This window comes from Bos indicus x Bos taurus, chromosome 2 (assembly GCF_003369695.1).
Source record: "Bos indicus x Bos taurus breed Angus x Brahman F1 hybrid chromosome 2, Bos_hybrid_MaternalHap_v2.0, whole genome shotgun sequence".
NCBI classification, from domain to species: Eukaryota; Metazoa; Chordata; class Mammalia; order Artiodactyla; family Bovidae; genus Bos; species Bos indicus x Bos taurus.
The window spans coordinates 31,152,865-31,180,308 of NC_040077.1; the positions used below are offsets into that span (position 1 = coordinate 31,152,865).

Consider the following 27,444-nt stretch of genomic DNA (forward strand, 5'->3'; position numbering starts at 1 on the left):
CAATGCGAGAGACTTGGGTTCAGTTCCTGGGTTGGGAAGATCGCCTGGAGAAGGGAAAGGCTAACCACTACAGTATTCTGGCCAGGAGAATTCCATGGACTATATAGTCCATGGTGTCGCAAAGAGTCAGACACAACTGAGTGACCTTCACTTCACTTCATATAGTGTTTACGGCTGCAAATGAATGAATTAAAATATAAAGCATGGCTACAAAAGATGCACACAAGCTTCATGAATTAGTTGAGTCTAGCAATGAAGCGAAAGGAATGGGGAAGGGCAAAGGGATGTCTATTGTGGCATTAAATGCTTATTTTTGCAATGTGAAAAAATATGACAAATTACTAACTCTTGTTACTTTGACAGTGGAGAATATATGAAGTTTATAATTCTCTTTAGGTTTTTCTACGTTTTTAAAATGTTTCATAGTTTTACATAAATATTTATGAAAAAGAACCTCTTTAATTATTTGATAAGTAGATGTTATATTACCATTCTTACAGTCCCTGAAACTGTTCTCTAGCTATTCTCTTTGTGATTGAATATTCTCTGGGCCTGTTTCCTCATCTTAGGGTAACAGGGGTGAACAGAGGGTCATTTAAGATTCTTTGTGGCTCAGATACTCCAAGTGCCTTTTCTTTCCCATCCCCTGACACTCCTCCTTACCCCCTTTTATGGTTCAGTAACTGACTCCACTATCCTTCCATCTTCCTTTACTTAAGTCATCTATTCTGAAAAGTCACCCAGCGACATCTGACAAAAGCATTCTTGGTAAACAAGTTTGCTAAAACTTTAGAAAAGTTTTTTGTGTATTTTCCATTTAAAACTCTTAGCTTTTCATGGCTTATCTCTGACCTAAAAGAAGTAGAGGGAGCAGGAGAAGGTGGCAACAGAAAAGAGGCTCCGTAAGTGCCTTCTTACCTGGGTATCAGATTCCAGCCAAGGGGCAGCTAATTTGGGAATGGACTAGAATGAGGCCATCTTAACTCTCTGTGCCATCTGGGCAGGTCAGCGTGGGCACAATAAACTGTACTTTGTAACTGGAGGTTGGGTGGGAGGGTTAAAAACAAGAAGAGGGAGGGGCGAAATACGGGGAGAGAGGGCCACCCTCTTTCAGAAACAAACACCCTGTAGCATCTCCGCCTCAGCAGGAAGGTGCGTTTGTCTGGGCAAACCCGGAGGGGAAAGCGCCTCGCCTGCAGCGGCCAAGTGAGTTGGGCCGGCAGCCCGCGGGGAGGTGGGGCGAATTGCTTCCGCAGAGCCTCAACCCGGCTTTCTCCCGGCGCCCTGACGCCGGGCTCGGAGGTCGCGGAGGAGTCGAGGACCCGCGCCCGCGAACCTTCCACCCGCGGAAGACCCGGGTGCAGCCATGGGCTACCCCGGGCAGAGGCCCGTCATCCCGCCGCAGGTAAAACTGGAGATGGGACAGGTTCTGAAGGCAGGACCGTTCAAGTTTCCTTCACCTGCAGGAGTTCAGCTGCCTTTACCTGCAGGAGTTCAGCTGCCTTCACCTGGGGTCTTGATTTAGCACCAAGATTGAGGGCAGGAATAGAAGGGAGCGGAAGAGGATGAGATGATTAGATAACATCACCTACTCAATGGACGTTAAGTTTGAGCAAACTGGGAGATAGTGGAGGGCAGGGAAGCCTGGCGTGCTGCTGTCCATGGGATGGCAGAGTCAGACACGACAGCGACTGAACAAGGTTCTCCAGGAGAAAAAAATTTGCCTTGATCTTTTTTTTTTTTTTTTGGTCAGGCACTTTTCAATATAACCCCTTTCGTTTCACACACACACACAAAAATCACATTTGCTCCCTGGGAGATCCTGTACTCTAGGAGTTCATGCAGCAGTCCACGAACTTGGCACAGCTGTAATCAGCACATTTTAGGATGGAGTGTGTTCAGAAGCTCTGCATTACTAGATATTATTGTTACTTTTTATTATTATCTTCATCTTCTTACCGTTATTGACATCACTTGTTATTATTACTAATATCGTGTTAGTCTCCTACATTGCGTATTTATTTTAAAATGTTCAAAATTTTTGATCTAAGTCTTTATTCAATCGCATTTTTATATACTGAAATAGAGCCATCGAGATGACAGAGAAACCCTGGTTTCTGAACATAAGCACAAAGGGAAAACTTGTCGTCAGTCTGCTGCCGTTTTTAATGTTGTCAACTCAATTATAGGGTCTGGTATAATAGGTAAGTGTTTTTTTGTTTTGTTTTGTTTTTTTAATTTTTCAATGAAAAGGCCAAATTTAAGACATTTATTATGTTGCTAGTATTCATAGATTATTTTTAAAGGAAAAAAATTTAAATTATAAAATTGGTAATTTTTTTTTCGTAAAAGCCTTCCTGTTTTCCGGTGTGCACACCATCAGTCTTTTATACTAAAGATGGGGTGGCAATTCACACACTGTTTCTACATTTGAGAGTATCCTCCGTGTGTGGTAGATTAAGGTGAAGCTGCAGATGGAAGATAACTAAAAAAATTTTTTCATGGGCTGTATATCAGTTGATAATGTTACCAAGTTTACTTTTTTCCCTGTTTCTGGAATGTCTACTGTTACTTGAATCATCTTTCTATAACCTTTTGGAGGTGTAAAACCTCCAGATATTTGAATATATTGCAGATACAAAACTTTAATGTGAAATGTAGCAATCTTGTGAAAAATCAAATCCATGTAATATTTCCTTACCCATTCAAAAAGTATTAAAATTTAAAGTCCAAACTTATTGTGATATATTAATTTTAACTGTAATCAATAAATAGAAATTGTTTTTAAATGGATTTTTAAAACAAAGGAGTCAAGTAATCCGAATTCAAAGAAATGAGCAGCTCATATTTTCCCAGTCTGAAGCCAGGGGTAAATTTCTGGCAAAATTAAGTGTATTACATTATAATAATAAAGGCAGCTTTTTTTTTTTTCAGTGCTTCTTATTCTTTTTGTTATTTGAAAACATCCAATTTAAGGTAAAACTGAGACAAATCAAAATCCTTCAGATGCTCCTTGAGACTATTACTTTTTCTCTGTAATGTTTTGACATCTTAGTCACAGTCATCTGGATTGAGTTACTTCTCTTAACTTTCTCAAATTGATGTGTTTCTTGATTTTATTTTCCATATATAGACAATTTTTTTCATATGGTAGATAAAATGTAGGAACTGACACAAAGTAATAGCAAGTAGGGGCAAAGATTTGTTTGAAATTCTGCCTCCATGTGCCGTGGAGGTGTAGGCAGAATCCCAGAGTTAATTCCTAATATGAATACTTGAAGCTGATCCATGTCAGCAACCTTGAAAAGTACCTCTTAATTAGGCTCAGCAGATTTTTTAAAGGGGAAGGTTTTCAGGGAATAAAGCATTCTGGATGGAAATAGTTTATGTACATTTTATTTTAAATTTTTCATTGTACATAATCTAAAATTCCCCATTTCCCCCCCAAAAAAGTTTATAATAAATAATGTTATATACTCACTTCAGCTTTATAAAAAATACCTTTGCCTACTTATTTTTCTCTCCTTTTCCTACAGAGTTGCCCATCTTGACCCCAGAGTTAGTCTTTCCTCGAATCTCATAACCTTTCTATTCTTTATTTTCTAAGACTTTTTTTTTTTTTTTTTTTGGTGTGGACCATTTTTAAAGTTTTTATTGATTTGTTACAATGTTGCTTTTGTTTTATGTTTTGGTGTTTTGGCTGGGAAGTATGTGGAATCTTAGCTCCCTGACCAGGGATCAAACCCATACCCTCTGCATTGAAAGGTGAAGTCTTAACCACTGGACTGTTGGAGAAGTCCCCCAAACCTTCTATACTCATCATTGTCTCTGTTTTCCCAGCCAGCCTGTAAGGAGAGCTCTGAGTCATTACTCTCCACATATTCTAAGTCATCTGTCCCCGCACCCTGAAAGTGAGAGTCGCTCAGTCATGTCTGATTCTTTGCGACCCCATAGACTATACAGTCCATGGAATTCTCCAGGCCAGAATACAGAAGTGGGTAGCCTTTCCCTTCTCCAGGGATCTTCCTAACCCAGGAACTGAAACCAGGTTTCTCGCATTTCAGGCAGATTCTGGTAAAACCCCGAAATGAACATTATTTGTGTGAATTGGCATCTGTTTATCATGTGATGCTTTCTTATCATATTCTTCTACCTCATAAACTCACTCTGTTGACATGTCCTTAATTTACAACATTTTATTCTGTAGTAAATATTAATATGCTAACATTTAATTTTAGTATTCATATGCACTGTTTACAACTATCTCATATAAATATGTTAATATTCTTAACTGATTATATACAGTAATTGGGGAAAAAACCTATTTGTATGTTTTATTCATGTGATGGGTGGCACATTTTTTTTTCCAGGATTGCCTTATTCAATGAAGCAAGCTGGCTTTCCTCTGGGAATATTGCTTTTATTCTGGGTTTCATATGTTACAGGTAAAAAATACTATATAACTGCTTATTCCTGCAACTTAAATTATGCAATGATTGTTTTACACAAACACACATACACATCCCCCATAACTGAATTTCCTAACTAAAAAGTACATCAAAGAATCCTAGAGAATTTAGACATTTATGACTGAGGAGATTTACTTTTCTTGCTAATCCTCTGAACAGATTAGAAGAGTGTTGTATATTACCAGGCCTAAATCCTTTTCATGTGCCATTTTCACTTTCTGCCAATAGTGGTAGGTGGAGGAGTCATTTTAAAGACTGATTAAGGCTGAGACTGTACTCTGAAAATATAGATGTCAGGAATTCCTTTCCCACAAAAAACATGGACAGGTGCTGACATGGACAACCTTTTCAAGCTCTGTTCATGCAGGTGGCACCAAGAGCCCAGGTTCTCAGCCAGTGGGGGTCCCCACACCACCACCCCCACCCCTGCCAGTCTTCAAAGGCAGCAGTAAGGCACTTCTGTATCCCTTTTGTCCTGCTTCCCACTTTTCATGTAATAAACCTATGTTTGGCCACTTCCCCATCTAAGTACAGACTTTACGACTAGTCATCTTATCTTACTGTGTTTGCACCCCTGCCCTGTCGTCCCCCCAGTACCCCTCATGACAAACACAAAGGCTTTCCTCTGCCTTAGGATCTCTGTGACACAGACAATCCTCCCCACCTCTGCACTGGTGGCTGCTGTGGGCTGCTATGTGTGATCACCTAGCTGCCTTTTACCAGGTGATGCAAAACACCTCAGCGGTCCCCTTCAGTGGAGTGGCAACCCGGGCCTCAAGAGTGTCACCTTCCTGTGAGGCTATGAATCCCAGCCATCATTTCCCCACATGACTGCTAGAAACCCCAAAGCTGGCCTCCTTGCCTCCAGGAGGGACCCACGTGTGGTGCAGTTGGAGCTGCAGAGCGCGACCTCTGCCGGGCTGGGCTGCCTCCGGTCTCCACCAAGACTTTGTCCTTCTGAGCTACGCCCCTGGCTTATCTTTTCACTCTCCATCTCCTGAGAAGCTCCCTTAAATCCCATGCCCAAGAGTGTCTGTGTTAACTCTACTTATGGAGACTCTAAGATGCCATCCCCTATAAAATCTCAGTCTTCCAAAACCAGCCTGTAACTCAGCCATCTTTCCTGAGAAATAAAGTGAAGATTGCCTCAGAGCCTACACTCACTTCCTCCCTGCTGTCTTCTCATTACACCCAACCCCCCAAACCTAAGCTGCTTTTAGCTTCTACAGCACTTAATTTGTAGCTTAAGTAATAGGAAATCTGTAACTTGGTGCTTATTCAGAGTTGCTGGTGTTTAATTTTTATGTTATTCAAGAGAACATTTAGCACACTAAAAAAATCCCATTCAAGGATTTACCCATGTTGTTTTTAATTTCCTGTTTCCCAGTCAATCAGTACAAACAAATAATTAATTTCTTCCCAGGCATAATAACCATGGCTTATTTAAGTGCCCTGTGAACATTTGCACACATCATAAACCAGAAGGTAGAAAAAAAATTAAATATACATCACCTAAAATCTCAACCAACACTTGAAGAGAATGAATAGTTTCTTAAAGCAAAGTCACATTATGCATACACAGATCAACTGATGCTGTATATAAACCTACAGCAGTGTCTAGAAGCAGACCTTTCCCAAGTCATATATTACAAAATTACTAATCAGTGGAAATTAGTTATTAATTTAGTTGCATGATGAAAATCCTTGTATAGTTTTGATAAATAAAGGATGACCATGCAGAAACAAAACAAAAAATTGTAGACTATGATTCTTTTTTAAAGTTTCTTAATTAGGATTCTAAGAGCAAAATCTACAAATAGGGTTATAATATTGAGTTATTCTTTAAATTGACACTGTAATTATATAATTGTTTGTCTCTACAATTATTCTTTTGTCTTTTTAATGAGATATGTTCAGTTCAACAAATGGTGTTTCTAAGTTCTGTTTTCATGTTTGTGAAATGTTGGGGAAAAAGAAAGAATGGTAAATATTTACAGCAAATGATTTTTAATTTGCTTTAAGTTTCTCATATTTGTTGATTAGAGTAAAATAATTTTTATTGTCTAAGCCTATGTAATGATGTAAAAGAAAATTCACCTGTTGAATAACAGATTCATTCATGGTTTATCTGTGATTTGCATATAATATATTTAAAGCAAGATCAAAATGTTATAATGAAAGGAAATGTTATAATGATTGATATTTGAGATTCCTAAAACTTTTGAGAGATTTATTTATAGCCTGTATTTTACATGTAAATGAAAGCATCTGTTATTGACTAAATTCTTAGCAAATTGTTACTTTTAAGCAATACATTTTGAACTTTGGTAAAATTTAGCAGTCTCATTGCAACCACACAGTTCTTCATCAAAACTTCACAGCAGCTGTGAAATTGGTTACCTCCTATTACCAGTCCTCACTGATTCTCTTCCTTGGCCAGTAACTTGCTGTTTAATTTTCCTGCCTTTAGCCTATATCTTTAACTTTCTGGTCTCTCCTTCATATTACTGCAAGAGTTATCTTTATAAAACCTCAGCCTGATCTGTTATTTCCCAAGTCAAAATGTTCCAAGACTTTGTTATGACCACAGGAAAAAAAAAACCATTCAAATTCTTTCGTGGTTCAGCACAGTTTGCACTTCTAGTCTCAACCCCTACTAATCTGACGTCTCTTTCACCATGTCACCGTCACTGCCTTGTGTGGCACTTGGATTTTAGCCATTCTGTATGATTCCATTACCCACATATAGACTATGCCTTCACACTGACTGCCTATGGATAGTCCCCCTGCTTGACATTATTTTTTCTTCTCTACACGGTAAAAGCCTGTTTATCCTTCAGGACATTACTCAACTCTTATGTGAAGCTTTTCCTACTGTCAAACAAAGGATATAGGATAAATTACTATGTCATTTGTGCTTGTAGAATATTTTAAAATTTATTTATTAGGTCACTTATCATATTAAATTTCTATCAGATATGTAGACATCTAGCAATCTTGCTTTGCTGATCGTTGATTCATTCAATAGAATTTTACTAACACTGCTGCCATTATAGCAATAAAGAACATTTTTCTTGCCACGTGAAGCTCACAATGTAGTATGTTAGGCAGAAAAAAAAGCACATAGTTGTGACCTTCATAAAAAATACCATAATACAAATATGTGCGTGACAATAAGGATTCTGGCATTAAACCTAGCCTCAAAGGAGCCGGCATGTTTTGGGGAGGAAAAGACCCCTTCACTGACTGTTTATGAAAAAATGTGAGTGAGCAAAGAAAATAGAAGGATGCTCTAAGCTGATGGAAATGTGGAAATGCAAAAGAGAACCTGTAAGTCATTCTATCTGGCTAAAGTATAGGGTTGATGTTGGTAAGAGGGAATATACAAAGTTAGAGAGGCTTGCAGAGGCGTTTGTGAAGGCTCCCTTGTAATGATAATCATTACCATTTCCTGATGACTGGCCTGACGCAGCCACTATAGTTAATCTTTCTGACTCCATGAAGTAGGTATGCATGTTTTACTTTTTATGAAGGTGGAAATTGAGACTTTGGCAGGTTAAAATTATTTGCCTAAGGTCAGCAGTTACTGCCAGAGAAGGCAATGACACCCCACTCCAGTACTCTTGCCTGGAAAATCCCATGGACAGAGGAGCCTGGAAGGCTGCAGTCCATGGGGTCACTGAGGGTCAGACACAACTGAGAGACTTCACTTTCACTTTTCACTTTCATGCATTGGAGAAGGACATGGCAACCCACTCCAGTGTTCTTGCCTGGAGAATCCCAGGGACGGGGGAGCCTGGTGGGCTGCTGTCTATGGGGTCACACAGAGTCGGACACGACTGAAGCGACTCAGCAGCAGCAGCAGTTACTGGCAACAGAGTTGAGATTTTGGTTAAATGCATATATGGATTCTGGGGCTAGACTCCCAGGGTCTGAGTCCTGCCTCTTCCGTATGAGCTCTGTGATGTTTAGCAGTTTGCTTAAGCTTCTGTGCCTCACTTTTCTCATTTGTCAAATGCAGGATTGTAATAGCACCTACGTAGGGTTTTAGTGATGGTTAAACATGTCAATAAATATAAAGCATTTAGGAAAAGGCTTACCCACAGAAAGTGTTGTTAAGTATTTGCTAGTGTTTTTGTGGTTGTCATCATTACTGTCATTCTCATCAGATTCCAAATGCAATGCTTTTTCTAACATCACATGCAGCCTATAGAAAATAACTAAAAAATAGCAAAAGTTTTCATTCCTGTAGCATCTGTAGCATGCCAGGCATTGTGGTAGGCATTTAAACATCATCACATCATCCTCATAGACTCTTCAAGGTTAGGGTATTGCCTTACTTTTCAAATGAGATTCAGACTTTCATTCAAGATCCCACAGCTAATAAACAGTTTTTCTGAGAAAAATTATGAAAAGAGTTGATTTTTATTCAAAATCACTAGAGGATTTTCCTGGAGGATTTTAAGCAGAAGACATGGTCAAATTTATGCTATGGTCATATTCATCTGGTAAGAGAGAAAATGTCTGGAAAGTACTGGTAAGGAGAGGATGGTGAATGAGAGAACTATTAGGAGTTTTTGCAGTAATCCAGGCAAGAAGTAATAGAGGGGTAAGCCCTTAAAGCAGGTTAGAGATTAGACGTGAGGAGATACAGTTGGATAATTTATGATGCAGTAGTTAATGGATTTAGTGGACAAAGGAAAATAGAAGCTGGTGGATAATGAGAAATATAGTGTGACTCTCAAGTTTCTCTTGATACTATTCACAGTTTGGAGAAATATGAATGCAGAAACAGGCTCCAGAACAAATATATAAATTAGAATTTGGACGCCTAAATCAAGATGCCTACAAGATCTTCAAGGTAAAATATTTACTAGACAGCTAGATACAGAAATCTGGAGTTTTGGGAAAGTCCTGACTGGAGATGCAAATTCAGGAGTTACTGACATCTGTGTGAAAATTGAAGCCATGGCCGTGAATAAGACACAGTAAGACATCTGGAAGAGTGAGGGGAAAAAACAAAATCCCAGAATCCAGGATTTGGAAGAGTTAAAGAAACTGGTGAAAAAACTAAGTATAAATGGCTCCAAAGGTAGGAGGAAATTCAAGAGAAACTGGCGTCAGAAAGGAAAATGCTACTGAAAAGGCAAATACAATTAATATGTAAGAGGTTTCGACTGGATTTATCAACTTGGAGCTCATTGATGAATTTGTTAAAAGAAATTTCAAAGACGTGAGAGAATCAAGGTGGAAATGATATTGCACCGATTTGTATTTTCTTCTTTGTACTCTAATACATTTCCGAATAACTTAAAAGACCAAAAAAAAAAAAAAAAACTTGTAATAGAAACATGAGCAAGACTAAAAAGTAAGAATTTGTTTTTCTTTTTTCTTAATGTAATTTTCTTACACTAAAAAGTAAGAATCATACCTTCTGCACAGTTGTATATCCAGTAGAGTTGCAGTATTATTCTCTAGGTGTTCAAAAAGCATTGAGTTAAATGAGAGAGAGACTAACTTTTCATTATACATTTTTCTATATATTTGTATCTTCAATGTCAACTCTAAAATTGGAACTTAAATCTCTAAACAGTAAATTTCAAAAAAATTCTTAGAGTAGCCTGTTAACCATAATAACGATAAAATAAAGATATTGTACTCTGTTATAAAACAAATTATCTGATTGTCCTCAATCTATTTTTTTTCTGAATGTTTCACAGCACATTTTATTCTCAGTCTTCACATGTTGAATGCCTGTGAAATATTGGATAATCTAACTTCTGTTGCTTGAACATTTGAGCCACATCCTGTTAATAGTTGTTGCATTGGTTGTGTTAGGAAAGTGAAATAGGAAACTGAAGCTTTAACTTTAGTCTGCATACCCTCTTCTGTCTAGTTCATTGCATGGATATGTTAAGTCTGTTTGCATCTTGATTTAAAAATATATAACTGGAAGCAGTACAGTTTCATGAAAGATAATGTTTTAAGAAAATAAAGTAAGCCTTGCCATGGTAATTTACTTTAGCACTGAACTCTTCTTTGAAGCCTGTATTTTTCTTTAAGTCAAAATATATTTTTAAAAACCTTTATATTAAATCTAATCTGACATTTGTTTAATGGTTATTTTTGCCACAGATTTTTCCCTCATTTTATTGATAAAAGGAGCTGCCCTTTCTGGAACAGACACTTACCAGTCTTTGGTCAATAGAACTTTTGGCTTTCCAGGATATCTCTTACTCTCTGTTCTACAATTTTTGTATCCTTTCATTGGTAAGGATGAATATGAACATGAATATTATAATTACTTTCATAAATACACAACCATTTCTGAATAAAATAATTTTAATAGTTGTTAGTCATTAAAGAATACTAATAGTTGTATTTTCCACACTGAGTGTTTAGCTATTTTTCCATTGTTTTCTGTTCCTTTTGGTCTGTTTTCTAAGTATTTCATTAAAATAAAGTAAGATTACTTTTCACTGGATTAATGCTTGTAATTCCTTAGTTTGGTGAAGAATATTAGGTTGAACAAAAAATTCATTTTGATTTTTCCATAAGCTATTATAGAAAAACCCAAACAAACGTTTTTGACCAACCCTGTAGAATGATCTGGGAATAAAAGCAAATGAGAGAAATAATAGATTTCTTCTAAGCTGAAATTTTTTTGAAAAGCTAAGGATTTGTGGAAGTCATGTCCAAGATAAGTTTGCACCCAATACTTCTAAAATAAGTAATGTGTTAACATTCACCAATGGCTGAATTGATTTCATTTTAAAAATTAATAACACAGAAGCTGTTATTCAAACCACAAGTTCCTTATGTCTCTACAGAAGGCTAAGAATATATTTCCCCCAAATATTGCTTTTGAAGTCTTCACAATTTTCTATTATTTTTCCTCACTTTGAGTAATACATGTGTTCCTAAAGAGTGTTTGGCACTGAACTTTAATAACACAACAAAACACATGTTTTTAATATAAATTTATTTATTTTAATTGGAGGCTATTTACTTTAAAATATTGTACTAGTTTTGCCATACATTGACATGAATCCGCCACTGGTGTACATGTGTTCCCCATCCTGAACCCCCCTCCTATCTCCCTCCCCATCCCATCCCTCTGGGTCATCCCAGTGCGCCAGCCCCGAGTATCCTGTATCATGCATCAAACCTGGACTGGCAATTCATTTCACATATGATAATATACATGTTTCAATGCCATAACAAATCTCATTTTAAATGCCTACCAAAACTCACTATTATTTAAAGATGTTCTGAAAAGAATCAAAGTGAACGTCTTTGTAATATAAATTGATATTCTCCCACAAATCTGCTGTCTAGTTATTTTTAAAGTCTTAGGTATTTGCAGTCAAAGTAAATATTTGAAAGTAAGCTTATGCCACTATTAGAGAAGTGATAACTGTTTACTTTCAAAATATTCAAGGTAAAATATATGATGACTTATTGGTGACTGTTGTTTTAATTATGTTTTTAGCTATGATAAGTTACAACATAATAACTGGAGATACTTTGAGCAAAGTTTTCCAGAGAATCCCTGGAGGTACGTCAATATATTTATTTTGTATAGTTATTTATATAATCATAATAATTTGAAAGTAAGTATTTGCAAGGGGAGGAATTGGATGACTTCAGATATCCAGTGATATCTATGATCCAATCTGATTCTAAAGTATTAATCCACTTTTATGTATAATTTAGCTCTAATTTAGCTATTTAAATATTATTATTTATGCTACGTAAATGCTACATATCATCAATTCTCTGTGTATCCTTTTTTCATGTACTATTTATGCTACACCATTTTTTAAATAAGCAGGCTAACCTTTGTCCCCATTATTTGTATTACAGTATAATTTAATGTAATAAGACTAACCCTTTTTCGTGTATACTTCTGTAAGTTTTGACAAATTATCCAGTCATACAACCACAGCCATAATCAAAATACAGAACAATTCCATTATCTCCCCAAATTTTCCTCATTCCCCCTTGTTGTCAAACTTTCCCTCATCTCCAGCGGTTGGGAATACTGATCTGACTTCTCGTCCTGCTTTTCCTTTTCCCAGAATACCAAAGAAAAGGCATCTTGTAGTAGCTAGCCTTCAGGGGTCTGGCCTCTTTCACTTAGGATATTAAATGTGTCTGAGGGTTTGTTAGTGATGTACTCCTTTTTTTTTATTATTTGCTGAGCAGTTTTCTGTTATATAGATATAAACAGTTTATCTGTCATTCAGTTGAGGGGCATTTGGATTGTTTCCTGTTTGGCTTGATTATGAAAAAGCCTCCATGAACACTTTAGCAGACCTTTTCAAAGTTTGCCAAAGCTCCACTCCCCGTTCATCCTTTCACCATATCATGGCTATTTGAGTAATTTAGAGATTGTGAGTCTTTTTGTTTGGAAAGTTCCTCTTCTAAGCCACATAATCTCCAGTAGGAAATATACTCTAGACAAAGGAAGGTAGAAGCAGGAAACCTGATTTGGAGGCTACTAAAATAATGTGAATGCAAAATACTATAACACTATTTGATTTATAAGTTAATCCTTGATGTTATTATTTCATAGAACCATGAATAAGTTTCATGGTTCTATGAAACTTATTCAAGACTGTAGCCTATCAGGCTCCTCTGTCCATGGGACTTTCCAGGCAAGAGTGCTGGAGTGGATTGCCATTTCCTTCTTCAGGGGATCTTCCCAACCCAGGAATTGAACCCTAGTCTCCTGCATTGCAGGCAGACGCTTTACCGTCTGAGCCACCAGGGAAGCCCTTATAGTAATTGCCATTTTTATAATTAAATATTTGACTACTTGGGTCACTGGTATATTCATATCTATAAACACTATATAATAATTGTTGTATTTCAGTTGATCCTGAAAACTTGCTTATTGGTCGCCATTTGATTATTGTGCTTTCCACGGTTGTCTTTACTCTGCCTTTGTCCTTGTATCGCGATATAGCGAAGCTTGGGAAGGTAATTTCTACATTTTAAATACGCAAAGAGATGCACTACGTTACCTGCATTAACTTTGTAAAATTACTGCCTGTATGACCAAATTCTTAATTACAGTATTTATCTTTAGTTACTTACACTTGTATTAGAGTAAACTTTGTTTGATAGTTTATCTTATTTGGGAGAACTGATAGTTAAATACTTGATGAGTATGAAATGAATAGGTCCCTTTCTTTTTCCTTTTTTAAGGCAGATATTCTGATATCAGACAGAACACTTTAATTTTAGAAAATATTAAGAACTGTATTAAACCAACTCTATTTACTGAAAAAAAAATCTATCATTTTTTGTAGATAGTTTAGACAATTTAAAAATAAATTAACTTTAATGAAGTAAGAATGAATCAGTTAATTTTTTTGTTGTAAATTGGCTTTGTAAATGGCTTAATTTTTTTTTTAATTACAATGTCTGTTCTGCCCATTTTTATCCAGTGAATTTAAATATCAGTATATTGATTGATTAAGAATCTGGCCAATATTTATGATTCTTATTGCTAAAGAAAAATGGTGATTTATTTGTAATAAAACCAATCAAATAAGTATTCAACTCACCACATATGCTTATCTCTATACATTAGCCTTTATCTGGCTGTATTTTTCTCCCTCACTCTCATAAAATGTTATTGGTGTTGCATCTACATTATGCCAAGCATTCTGAGGAAAAAAAATTTTTTAGAGAGCGAGTCATATTTTTTCAATCTATTTTGAAAAATCCAACAGTTGATTAATTTTACTTTTCACTGTGATGTTGTTATGTATACGCAGTGGTGAAGTCCCTCCTTCCAGGCAGAGCTGAGAGTGGGGATGATATTCCAGTTTTCTGCCCATGCTGTCTTCTTTACATTACAGGGATCCAGAAATAAATAAAATTGTATTAAAAGGGACTTTTTGGGTGAATTATCTGAAATATATGAACTATTTCCCATTTCTCATGTTCAGTATAGACATAAATGTTTTCTTCTGAGAGCAAAAGGCAAGGCATTTATGAGAAGAAAGCTAATATTCTATCATATTGATAACATTTGAACATTTTGTCCTGAAATGTGCCTTACAAATGTCATACTGAAGTATCCCAATGCAAAGCAGAGTAGTTAGGAACACTCATCTGGAGTCAGGCTATGTATCTGAATTCCCCTTCGGCCACTTTCTTGCTGTGTGACCTTGGGATTTTTTTCTTAATATCTCGGTGGATCAGAGGACTCGTAATAAAACCTGCTCTAGTTTAAAACTAACAACCCAAGAAATAAGATTAATGACAAATGAAATAAAAGCAATTTTATATTTTTCTTATCAGATAAAAAATTCTAAAATGTCTTTATTCATTATAAAAAATTGAATAGAAACACAAATTTAATGTAATGAGTGAACATAACACACACAGGCCAGTTTATATTTTAACCTGTTGAAATAGTAACAGAAGAGAGAGAAAGTAGCAAAGAAGACTCTGGAAGCACAGCTGCTGCTACTCAGTCATGTCCGACTCTGCAACCCCACAAACTGTAGCCCGCCAGGCTCCTCTGTCCATGGGATTTTCCCGACAAGAATACTGCTGTGAGTTGAACCCATGTGTCCTGAGTCTCCTGCATTGCAAGTGGTTCTTTACCACTGAGCCACTGGGACAGACCAAAGGGTGAAACTGCATAGGAAAAATGGACTAATAGAGCTGGAAAGCAGAAGGGAAGAAGCAGAGGCATCCCAAAATGTGTGTGAGTGGGTAGGTGGCGGGGATGTTGTGTAGGAAGGGCCAGGGTAAGATAGACAGTAGCAATAAGCAATTATAGATAGAAGAAAAGCACAAGTCAACACTAAAAACCTGACAAAAAGTGAAAACATAACTTCACTTTATGAAATAGTCATATTTGGTACTTGTTCTATTTGTGGGAAAAAAACTAAGAGTATGATCTGATAAAAATGCACATGCCTGAGATTATTAACAACAATTGGTAAGAATGAACTACTAAAGCATATCCTAAAAGCTACATAAATTTAGTCAAGTAAAAAGTAAATCACCTAATATTTTCAATTACATTGTCTCTTCTAAACTGATGCTATATCTTTACATTTTCTTTTGCAGATCTCTCTTATTTCTACAGTTTTAACAACTCTGATTCTTGGAATTGTAGTGGCAAGGGGAGTTTCACTGGGCCCACACATGTAAGTTTCCTTGCTTTATTGGTTGATATTTGACTTATACCCATCATTTAGGCTTTCAGATGATATACTATAAATGCAGAAATACAAAATTATGATAGTACCAGAAGCATCATTTAACTATTTGATGAAATGCAAGTATGATTACATTAAAGTAGACCTACATTTTCCCTTGGACCCTGCATGGCTGATGAGACTAAACCATGTTTACTTATCATTTTAATAATCTGCTCAAAGAATTAAAATAAGGAAGGGATTTTGAATAGTGAGAAATAGGAACAATTTAGTGCAGTGGTAGAAAGCAGAAGGAGGGAAGATGATAGAGGGTAGAAATTTCTGTGTCTATCCCAGAGTTAAATATGTTCTTAACAAAATATTCAACAGTCTAGGCTAAAATGAGAATGATAAAGAATATAGTGAATGTTTGCTCTATTAAATAAAATACAGTCACCTTGAAAATCTCTTTTTTCTCTGCTCAGATTATGTTATTTTCTTGTATTAAAATGCTTTATCATTTGTGAACTGTTAGTGATACTTGGTAGTAATATTTGTTTTTTTATATTATTTGGCCAAATAAAATGTTGGCAACTTGGCATTGGGTCCTCAAATTTTAAAAATGTTACTTATCAGTAAAATTTGAAGTATAGGGTCTACTGATCTAAACCACACAGTTTTTTGCTTTGATTATAGAATAGATTTATCAGATGAGAACTGGATAATTTATGTCTGTAGTCCCAAGAGAATGCTAGAATGAAACTAGCTTAAATTGGCTTTAAACACAAAATTGGGTTCCCACTGCTGCTGCTGCTGCTGCTGCTAAGTCTCTTCAGTCGTGTCCGACTCTGTGCGACCCCATAGACGGCAGCCCACCAGGCTCCCCGGTCCCTGGGATTCTCCAGGCAAGAACACTGGAGTGGGTTGCCATTTCCTTCTCCCATGCATGAAAGTGAAAAGTGAAAGTGAAGTCGCTTAGTCATATCCGACGCTGTTCCCACAATGCACAATAAATATTTGTTGAATAAATTAGTAAATAATACATTATGGAGTTGCTGTGATACCTTAAATATTTTCTTTATCCTAAATAAGACAAAATTAATTTAAGACATAATGTCTAACACAGTACAAGGAACATGCTTGGTCTTCCATTAATGTTATCTATTAAGAAAAAAACCTGGTGAATAGCTGTAATTGATAACACCATCCCCAAGGTAACATTTTTTTCCTGCTGATCATTGTTCTGCAAAATCACTTCATTTTCCACTATATATGCTTATGTCAGGCTTCTTAATTTACCAGGAAAATACCAAAAATTATGCCTTAAATTTATTTGAAAAAAGTGTGAAATATCTGAACTAACTTTATTTCATATGGTCTTTTCAAAAAGCATTTATTTTTTAAGGACTTCAATAAAAGGGATAAATACAAATATCCATAATATTTATATTAATCTTCTCTTCAAATAACTTAGGAGAAGGCAATGGCAACCCACTCCAGTACTCTTGCCTGGGAAATCCCATGGATGGAGGAGCCTGGTAGGCTGCACTCCATGGGGTCACAAAGAGTTGGAGACGACTGAGCAATTTCACCTTCACTTTTCCCTTTCATGCATTGGAGAAGGAAATGGCAACCCACTCCAGTGTTCTTGCCTGGAGAATCCCAGGGACGGGGGAGCCTGGTGGGCTGCCGTCTATGGGGTCGCACAGAGTCGGACACGACTGAAGCCACTTAGCAGCAGCAGCAGCAAATAACTTAGTCCCAGGTCGTAGTTGTATTAGTCACTTTGGGCTACTAGAACAAAATACTATAGACTGGGTAACTGGAATAGCAGATATTTATTTCCCCCTGTTTCTGGAAACTGGCAGCTTGTTGGGTTCTTCCTGACTTGCAGACGCCTGCCATCCTGCTGTGTTCCCAGTGGCAGACCATGAGAGAGATAGCAAGCTCTCTGGTGTCTCCTTTTATAAAGACACTAATTCTAAACCTAATTATCTCCCTAAGCCCCTCATCTTCAGACACCATCGCACTGGAGGTTAGGGCTTCAGCATACGATTTTGTGGGGGACACAATTCAGTCCATAGCAATAGTGTTTTTGAAATGTAGCTGGTTCACTTCAATGTGGCCATATATTCTTTCATCTAGTAAGCACTTGTTGAGTGCCTATTGCTTCTGTTTTGCTGGGCTGTGCCTACTGCATGTTGTTCATGATCAACTATGGAGAAGGGATTTATTTTAAAAAGAAGAAATGACAGTGCAGTATTAGGAGTGAAAAATGGAAGCATGAATGAGGGGCAGTGGCAGTGCTGCAGAGTCCTTAATAGTCCAAATTAAGGAAGGCTTCCTAGAGAAAGAAAAATATGATACGGGAGTTTTGAAAGAGGAATCTGAATTTTCCAGATAGATAAGAGTATAAAAGGAATTACAGGCCTTGGAAATGTAAGCATAAAAGCACAGAAGCACATATTAAATTCTACTAGATATACTTAGCATCTATCATTTGTGGTTGCAGCTATTTAGTCACTAAGTTGTGTCCAAGTCTTTTGCAACCCCATGCATTGTAGCCTGCCAAGCGCCTCTGTCCGTGGGATTTCCTAGGCAAGGATATTGGAGTGGGCTGTCATTTCCTCCTCCAGGGGATCTTCCCAGCCCAGGGATCAAACCCACATCTTAATGCTTTGCAGGCAGTTTCCTGCATTGCAGGCGGACTTGTTACCAACTGGGGTAACAGTTGGGCCCACGGGGGAAACCCATAACAGTTTTTATATTGGTACTATACAGGGCTCTGGTTTTCAAAAGCGGAGTTCAGAGCCATAAAAGACTAATAGCAATATCGAACAGAATACAATAATAATTTTTGGTTAAAATGTTAAATGTATAAGACAGCTATTTTAATTGAAGCTTTTAGCATGAAAAGGAATTCTAGAGAATAAATCAAGTTATAATAAAAGGTGTTCTAGATTTGATAAATAGGGTACTACAGGGCAATAGTAAAGGGGAAAAAAACAAGTAGCTAAAAGGTGGAAGTAAATAAATGTCATTAGTTGAGCCTCAGCAGAACATTTTAAAACAATGATGTTCAACTCTGCTTCATATTAGAATTACTTGAGTAGCTTTAAAAAATGCTGATGCCAGACCCCCACTTGCAGAGATCCTGAAGAAATTGATGTAGGGGCCACGCAATTGGGTTTATTCCTTAATGATTGTGAGTCTGTGAATGAAGATCTAGAGCTTCTTAAGTTGAAGAGATGAAAATCACAACTACACATTTTAACTGACACTATTTTCTAAAAATAGACCAGAGATTTTATGTTATTTATTTTAGTGATTGTTGTGTCATTATTTTTCATGATTCATCCTTCACTTTTTTTTTTTCATTTTCTTATACATACACAATGTGTGAGATACTGTTGTGAACACAAATAGAAAATCTCTCTGCTCTGAGGGACTCACAGTTCAGTGGGAGAAATAAGATGATGAAATATCTGTCATATGTGCATTGTATCTTGATAGAAAGGAAAGAGGAAGGAGAAGCCACTTCCTGGTGGCACTAAATGAATCGATTTTTTTACAGCCAAAGAGCTATTTATTTCTGTGGTAAACAATATGTGACCTGTATATTTTAACCTTCCTCTAATGCTAATATCATATTTTATCTGAGTCTTTGATATTTTCCTAATAACAGGGATTATTTACTTAACTATTCCAATATTTAGATGTTAAAGAAGTGTGTTTTTAATACTGTGCTGCCTTTTATTTCTGTTTAAATACTACTGCAAACAACTTCTGTTTGTCCAGATTTACAGTCAGGCTAATCAAACCCTGTGTTCAGGGGCTGGCATAGTAGCTAGTCAGGCAGGCTTCTTTCTGAAAATGTGACAGCCTAGAATGCCTTAAATCCATAAAACATGAGAAATTCAATACTCTATGTGTGTTTTTCCTCATTTTTGTTCAGATGAATGATCAGAAATGCTGTACTTTTTCATAGGGCTTTTAAAGTGGTATTTGAAAAAGATCTTTAAACCTGCTATCAGAAAAAGAGGAAGGTCTGCAGTGGCTAGTTCTATTGACCTTGTTACTATGGAAACACCTTTTTAGTGGTCGTGTTTTAAAAATAAAACACACAATTCAATTTCCTTTCTCATAACTCATAGGGCCATAAATTCTGCTTTTTGATATGATTTCAAATATCTCACAGTCCAACAGCTTTCGGTTCTTTCTGGAAATAATGTTCAGTTTTATTGTATTTTCTAACCTTTTGCTTTCTAAAAACTGAGGTGCCAAGGCAATTTAATTGCTTTCCAGAAAGTGTGCTAGTATCAAAATGCAATAACACAGTTTTCCCATTTTTTTTTTCCAAACTACAATCAGAAGCATTATCACTGTGAAAACCTTCATTCTGTGCCTCGCTAATATTCAATTCTTTACATTCAGGATGGAAGTAATAGTATGCAGACCAAATTTATATCTATTTTACATAGATATAAAACATCTCTTTTACAATAGTTTAATCAATAGTGCAGTGTTCCAAACATAATTTCCTAAAAATATATCTACACTTTTAATAGGTATTTATGTATATAAAATATGTCTTTTCCGAGGATCTCAATATACTTTAGTTTTGTGAACCCCTTATTCATTCTAACCCTGAAATTCGACAATTAAAGCTGCATATAAACAGGAATTACAGGGGGGATTAAAGAAGAATCAGAAAAAAATCATAAAGACAGAAGAGTAGTGCATATTTGAAAAGGAAATTATTTGTTCTGGCAAATACCACTGATATTTTTTTGATGATGCATAAATTATTGCCTTTTTTATTGCAAATGAAAAACCATAGAACTGGTTGAAGCAAAAGAGAATTTATCCCCTCACACAGCTATAAAGTTCAACGCTGTTTCTATTGTTATATTTTGTTGTGTTTAGGAGCTCAATCAATAGAATCATAGTTTTTCTTTTTTCATCTTTAGGCTTTGTTTCCGACTTTGGCTCTAGTTTCTGAAGAATTTCCCCTCCTTGTGACAAGACAGCAATGGCAGTCTTAGCCTACATCTATTCAAGTCCTATCCCATAAAAAGAAAAGGAGCTTTCTCTTTTTTTTTTTAACCTCAAACCTCACTTCAAGTATTAGTGTGAATTGGTTCTAATAAGAACCCATGATGATCATGCCCTGTATTGAGTTGCTTATGTTTATGTTACGTACCTACCCTTGAAACTAAGGATAGGATCAGCTCAACTAAAGCACGTAGGCTATGGGTCGAGGAAAAGGTACCCCAAAGGAAATAAAGGCAGTGATGCCAGGAAAAGACTAGTCTTGGGACTTCTCTGGTGGTCCAGTGGTTAAAAATCTGTGGGTTGGATCCCTGGCTGGGGAATTAAGATCCCACATGCTGCAGAGCAACTAGGCTCAAGCACCATAACTAGAGAGTCCATGCCACAGTGAAAGATCCCACATGCCACAATGAGACTCAAGGCAGCCAGATAAATACATAAATCATTTTCTTAAGAAAGAGTAGCCTTTGCGTAGTGCAAACTATAGATGTTTACTTTAAGTGGTAGGAGTTTCAATCAAACGATATAAGTGGAAGCTAACTTGGAGAAAATTAAGATATAAGTTAATTTGTCAAAAAACAAAACCTTTTGTCTTTTAAAAACATCAATGTATGAAAATCTGCTGACAAACCAGCGGCTTAAGTTATTAAGATGTCTAAAAAATATCTTTTTACCATAGGAGATATTGAACATGTTATAGATCAAGCCAAAAGATGGAGCCAGAGATCCCCAGGAGATCTTGAAAAATTGGAACTCATAATATAAAGTGATCCTTGGAGAAGATGGAAGTGATGGGATAATAAAAATGATCTTGGGACAATAAAAATTTCATATGAAAACACTTTCTGGCCAAGAAAATTTTCCTAAGGCTACTTGCGTAGTAGTCAAATGTGCTCACTCATTTGTTAAAATACCATTTGACTCCAAGTTCTGGAGCACTAGTGTTGAGTGTTCTCAGACCAAATGCCAACATGAAGCAACAAACAGAACCATCATTTGACTTGAGTTTGCATGAAAATAGAAAAAAGACAGCTGCAAGGCTATATATTCTCAGAGAAGATGAGGCTAGTCCCTGTCACAGTGGAGCTGGAGGAGCAGTCCAGGCTGGTCAATATTATGAACTCATTCTATCCACTATCAATTGTTTTGTATAAATGGCTGACTTAGTGAAGCTTGCCCCCTGTGTTATTTCCAGTTAGGACCCAGACTGGTCTCTGGTATAGATCAACAACCAGAGAGCAAAAAAAGAATAGCCTGTTCTTTCACTTAATAAACATTTATTAAATATCGTAACTGATACCAGTCACTCTTCTAGGTATTGAGGCTACAAAGATGAGAAAGCACTGTCCCTGACCCCAGATATTTATAGTTTGTGGATGGGGAGAACAGACATTTAATCTTAATATAATATTTAATAGAATTATTACACAGTGCAATGGAAACAGGAAGAAGTGCCCTTAGCCCAACCTGAGCAGGCAGGAAATATGTCAAGATAAGGCAATATGTGATCATCTGCCTTTAAAACAATTATTTGGGTCAAAAAAGGAGAGGAGGGGGGGTAGGAAGCTAATGCTGGCAGAAGTGAGTGCAGCCCAGAGGTGTATATAGTCACCTAAATTTTTTTTTAATTTATTTATTTTTAATCGGAGCATAATTGCTTTAAAGTGTTGTGTTGGTTTGTGCCATACAGCAACATGAATCATCCACAGGTACACATATGGTCACTCCCTCAGGAACCTCCCCCCATCTCCCACTCCTCTAGGTTTGTGACCTAAAGTTCTAACATTAGGAGATACATTGGAAGGACACTGCCATTGGTTAGGGGAGCAATCAAATGAAATAAAGTTGCCCCTCTTGAGAATTTTCTCAAAAACTCTATTTTATGTTTTTCCTGTATTTTATCATAGGTTTAACAATGGTCATGTCTCCATATCATCTCTTTTGAAAAACTACCAAGTATGGTACTTTCTCAATCTACTGACCTCTGTTCTCCCATCCCCAGCCACTGTACAGCTTCTGTATTTGGTGATTCTGAAAGTCTGGCTAGAGTGTACAAAGAAATGATCATAGCGACCAACATGGAAGGAAAGCTTTACATGTAGTGCTGAGAAGGTAGGATTTGTTCTTTAATGATGGGTCAGTTGAAGTTCTTCAGCAGGGCAGTAACCAGAGCAAGACTCCATGCTGAACTTCTCTGGCAGCAGAAGTGAGGATAGATGCGGGTATAAAGACCTGAGAGGAGGCTATCTATAGCAAAGGCATTCAGGCAAAAGGCATCTGGAACAGGATAAGAGACAAGGCTGATAGAAAGAGGAGGAAAAAGAGGAGGGTATTGCCAAGGTTTTCAATTTGGACAACCGGAATGGCAGATGGTCCAGAACTCACTAGCAAAAGAAGAAAATGGAAGAGTCTGTTCAGTCAGTAACCACTTACTAAATGCTTACTGGGTCAGTCACTTTTCTAGGTGCTGGGGATGTGAAGATCAGTATTGCCCAGTCCCTTTCTGCAAGCCTCTTATAACTTTGGTGGTGCGGTGGGGTGGATAAACATGTAAAAGATAACCTCAATAGACTGACAGAATTAAGAGCAGGTGCTGATGGGAACATGGAAGAAAAACCCCAGCTTCTTTTAAGTTGTTAACCAGGATAAAAAAGGAAACAAGTCTGGAAAAACACAGAAGTTTTTTGTTTGTTTTTTAATATCAATTTTGAGTAACCGTTGAGGTGGAGAGGAAGGAAGAAGAAGTTTTGGAAATGCAAGTCTGGAGTTTAGGGAGATTGTATAGAGACAAGATTGTATAGAGACAGCACATAACAATAAGGTGAAGAGAGGTATGACCCATGTAGAACCCCAGGTAGAACCCCAGAGGGAAACACAGTTGACCCTTGAACAACATAGGTTTGAATTGCTTGAGTCCATTTATATACAAAGTTCTCTCAGTAGGAAATACTACTACAGGATCACAATTGGTTGAATCCAAGAATACAGAACTCAGATAGGGAGGATCAACTACCTATAAGTTATACCTGGATTTTTGACTGTTCGGAGGGTCAGTGCCCCCAAGCTTTGCGTTGTTCAAAGGTCAGGTGTCATACTCTGGAGCTCACACATCTGAAATTACATTTATTTTAATGGAAATCTTGAGCACTTGCATTTAAAAACAAAAGAATAAGTTTTGAGGTTTCAGGTGATACCCAGGAAGAATGTTCCTGAACAGCATATGTGTTCACGCAGACTGCAGTTGTCTGTAGGACTGACTCAGAAGAAAAGTAAGCTTGGAAGCGAGGAAATGGCAAAGTGCTGTCAGCTGATGCAGAGCTGGGGAAGTGGGCAGAACTGCTTATGTCACTAATAGCTCGAGGTGTGACAGGAAACATGGAGCGTCTGTTTGTGTGCCAGCCAGAGCACTTAACTCCCGGATGTGCCTGGTTGAAGAGGTTAATATGTAAGGCTCTCTTAAAAACGCAGGCTCTGCTGAGATTGTATGATTTGGAAGGTGCCTGCGTTTAGCTGAAAAGGGTTTTTGCAGGTACAACATGTGATGTCCCACCCTCCTGACTGGAGGTCTGATGTTCTGGTGATCTGAAGCAGTCCCTCTGCAGCTTGTTTTCTCCAGCCTTTGAAGACTAGAGATGCATTTGGTAGGGCTTGCTCTCTACTGCTTTACCTTATTATTCCTCAGCTGCTATAAAGATAAGGACAAGTATGTCTTTTAAAATAGGGTGCAAAGCTTGAATCCAAGAATCCAAACTGAGATAATTTTGCAAAATGAATTTACCCCCCCACCCCCAAACCACCCCACATGGCAAACAGAAAGAAAAGGTTTCTGAAAATTTTATAACATCTGTCTGGATTTTTCAGACTAAGAGAAACAGTCATTCTTGTAAAAGTATTTACAAACTGCTACAAGCGAGTCTCCATTTCCGTTAGTATTAAAATATGTTACAACACTAGAAGCACTGCTCCTTAAACCATCTGAACCTTATAATAAGCCTTCATTATGTTGCCATCATGTATTTGAAGCTTTGTAAGATGAACTATGGACAGAGGTTCGTGACATTGTACAGGAGACAGAGATCAAGACCATCCCCATGGAAAAGAAATGCAAAAAAACAAAATGTCTGTCTGAGGAGGCCTTACAAATAGCTGTGAAAAGAAGACAAGCAAAAAGCAAAGGAGAAAAGGAAAGATTTAAGCATATGAATGCAGAGTTACAAAGAATAGCAAGGAGAGATAAGAAAGCCTTCCTCAGCGATCAATGCAAAGAAATAGATTAAAACAACAGAATAGGAAAGGCGAGAGATCTCTTCAAGAAAATTAGAGATACCAAGGGAATATTTCATGCAAATATGGGCTCGATAAAGGACAGAAATGGTATGGACCTAACAGAAGCAGAAGATATTAAGAAGAGGTGGCAAGAATACACAGAAGAACTGTACAAAAAAAATCTTCACGCCCCAGATAATCACGATGGTGTGATCACTGACCTAGAGCCATACATCCTGGAATGTGAAGTTAAGTGGGCCTTAGAAAGCATCACTACGAACAAAGCTAGTGGAGGTGATGGAATTCCAGTTGAGCTATTTCAAATCCTGAAAGATGATGTTGTGAAAGTGCTGCACTCAATATGCCAGCAAATTTGGAAAACTCAAAGGTGGCCACAGGACTGGAAAAGGTCAGTTTTCATTCCAATTCCAAAGAAAGCCAATGCCAAAGAATGCTCAAACTACCGCACAATTGCACTCATCTCACACACTAGTAAAGTAATGCTCAAAATTCTCCAGGCCAGGCTTCAGCAATACGTGAACCATGAACTTCCAGATGTTCAAGCTGGTTTTAGAAAAGGCAGAGGAACCAGAGATCAAATTGCCAACATTTGCTGGATCATCGAAAAAGCAAGAGAGTTCCAGAAAAACATCTATTCCTGCTTTATTGACTATGCCAAAGCCTTTGACTGTGTGGATCACAGGAAACTGTGGAAAATTCTGAAAGAGATGGGAATACCAGACCACCTGACCTGCCTCTTGAGAAACCTACATGCAGGTCAGGAAGCAACAGTTAGAACTGGACATGGAACAACAGACTGGTTCCAAATAGGAAAAAGAGTACATCAAGTCTGTATACTGTCACCCTGCTTATTTAACTTCTATGCAGAGTACATCATGAGAAATGCTGGGCTGGAAGAAGCACAAGCTGGAATCAAGATTGCCAGGAGAAATATCAATCACCTCAGATATGCAGATGACACCACCCTTATGGCAGAAAGTGAAGAGGAACTAAAAAGCCTTCTGTTGAAAGTGAAAGAGGAGAGTGAAAAAGTTGGCTTAAAGCTCAACATTCAGAAAACAAAGATCATGGCATCTGGTCCCATCACTTCATGGGAAATAGATGGGGAAACAGTGGAAACAGTGCCTGACTTTACTTTGGGGGGCTCCAAAATCATTGAGCCATGAAATTAAAAAACGCTTACTCCTTGGAAGGAAAGTTATGACCAACCTAGATAGCATATTCAAAAGCAGAGACATTACTTTGCCAACAAAGGTCCATCTAGTCAAGGCTATGGTTTTTCCAGTGGTCATGTATGGATGTGAGAGTTGGACTGTGAAGAAAGCTGAGTGCTGAAGAATTGATACTTTTGAGCTGTGGTGTTGGAGAAGACTCTTGAGTCCCTTGGACTGCAAGGAGATCCAACCAGTCCATTCTATAGGAGATCAGTCCTGCGTGTTCATTGGAAGGACTGATGCTAAAGCTGAAACTCCAGTACTTTGGCCACCTCATGCGAAGAGTTGACTCATTGGAAAAGACCCTGATGCTGGGAGGGATTGGGGGCAGGAGGAGAAGGGGATGACAGAGGATGAGATGGCTGGATGGCATCACAGACTTGATGGACATGATTTTGGGTGAACTCCAGGAGTTGGTGATGGACAGGGAGGCCTGGTGTGCTGTTGTTCAGGGGGTCGCAAAGAGTCGGACACAGCTGAGCGACTGAACTGAACTGATTTCTTGTATTTTTTTTTCTAGAATCAAGACTTGCTTTTGGTTCTGTTTTGAATCATGTTTCATTGGGTGTTCAGTTTAGCTTTAAAAAATTTTTTTTATTTTTTTTTAAGCAGTTTTAGGTTACAACAAAGTTAAGAGGAAGGTACAGAGATTTCTCACAAACCCTCTACTCTCACACATGCATAGCTTCGCCCATTATCAACATCCTCTAATAGGATGGTACATGGGTTACAACTGATGAATCTAGGTTAGTACATCATCATTACCCCAAATCTGTAGTTTACATTAGAGTTCACTCTTGGTATTGCACATTCTGTAGGTCTGGACTAATGTATGATGAAATGCAGTCATCATTATATAAACATGCAGTGTATTTCACTTCCCCCAAATTCCTGTGTGTTTCCTCTATTCACCCCTTTCCTCCACCCCTAACCGCTGGAAACTGCTGATCTTTTTACTGTCTCTATTGTTTTGGCTTTTCCAGTTGACTTTTCAACTACAGTTGAAGTCATAGACTAAGTAGCCTTTTCAAAGTGGCTTCTCGTTCAAGTAATATGTATGTAAGGTTTGTTCATGTTTATTCGTGGCTTGATAGCTCATCTCTTTCTCACACTGAGTAATATTCTATCATCTGGATATACCAGAGTTTGTCCATCAACCTACTGAAGGACTATCTTGGTTGTTTCCATGTTTGGCAATTAGGAATAAAGCTGTATTGGTGTGGCAGGTTTGTGTGTGGAATATGTTTTCAAATT

At 37.4% G+C, this 27,444-nt stretch overlaps 1 protein-coding gene across 4 annotated transcripts in view; it reads left to right on the forward strand.

The window, feature by feature from the left end:
- Window positions 1–1,117: 1,117 nt before the first annotated feature.
- Window positions 1,118–27,444, forward strand: part of SLC38A11 (solute carrier family 38 member 11) — a 58,613-nt gene continuing 32,286 nt past the window's right edge. For 2 of the 4 annotated variants that reach the window (XM_027559056.1, XM_027559046.1), the window contains exons 1-7: window positions 1,138–1,405; window positions 2,087–2,204; window positions 4,371–4,445; window positions 10,605–10,739; window positions 11,962–12,027; window positions 13,348–13,454; window positions 15,567–15,646. In XM_027559056.1, coding sequence (XP_027414857.1) covers window positions 1,367–1,405; window positions 2,087–2,204; window positions 4,371–4,445; window positions 10,605–10,739; window positions 11,962–12,027; window positions 13,348–13,454; window positions 15,567–15,646 — 620 coding nt within the window. In that variant the 5' untranslated portion in view covers window positions 1,138–1,366. Of the gene's footprint in view, window positions 1,406–2,086; window positions 2,205–4,370; window positions 4,446–10,604; window positions 10,740–11,961; window positions 12,028–13,347; window positions 13,455–15,566; window positions 15,647–27,444 lie in introns of all 4 variants that reach the window. The other 2 variants (XM_027559065.1, XM_027559039.1) reach the window with 2 other exon arrangements.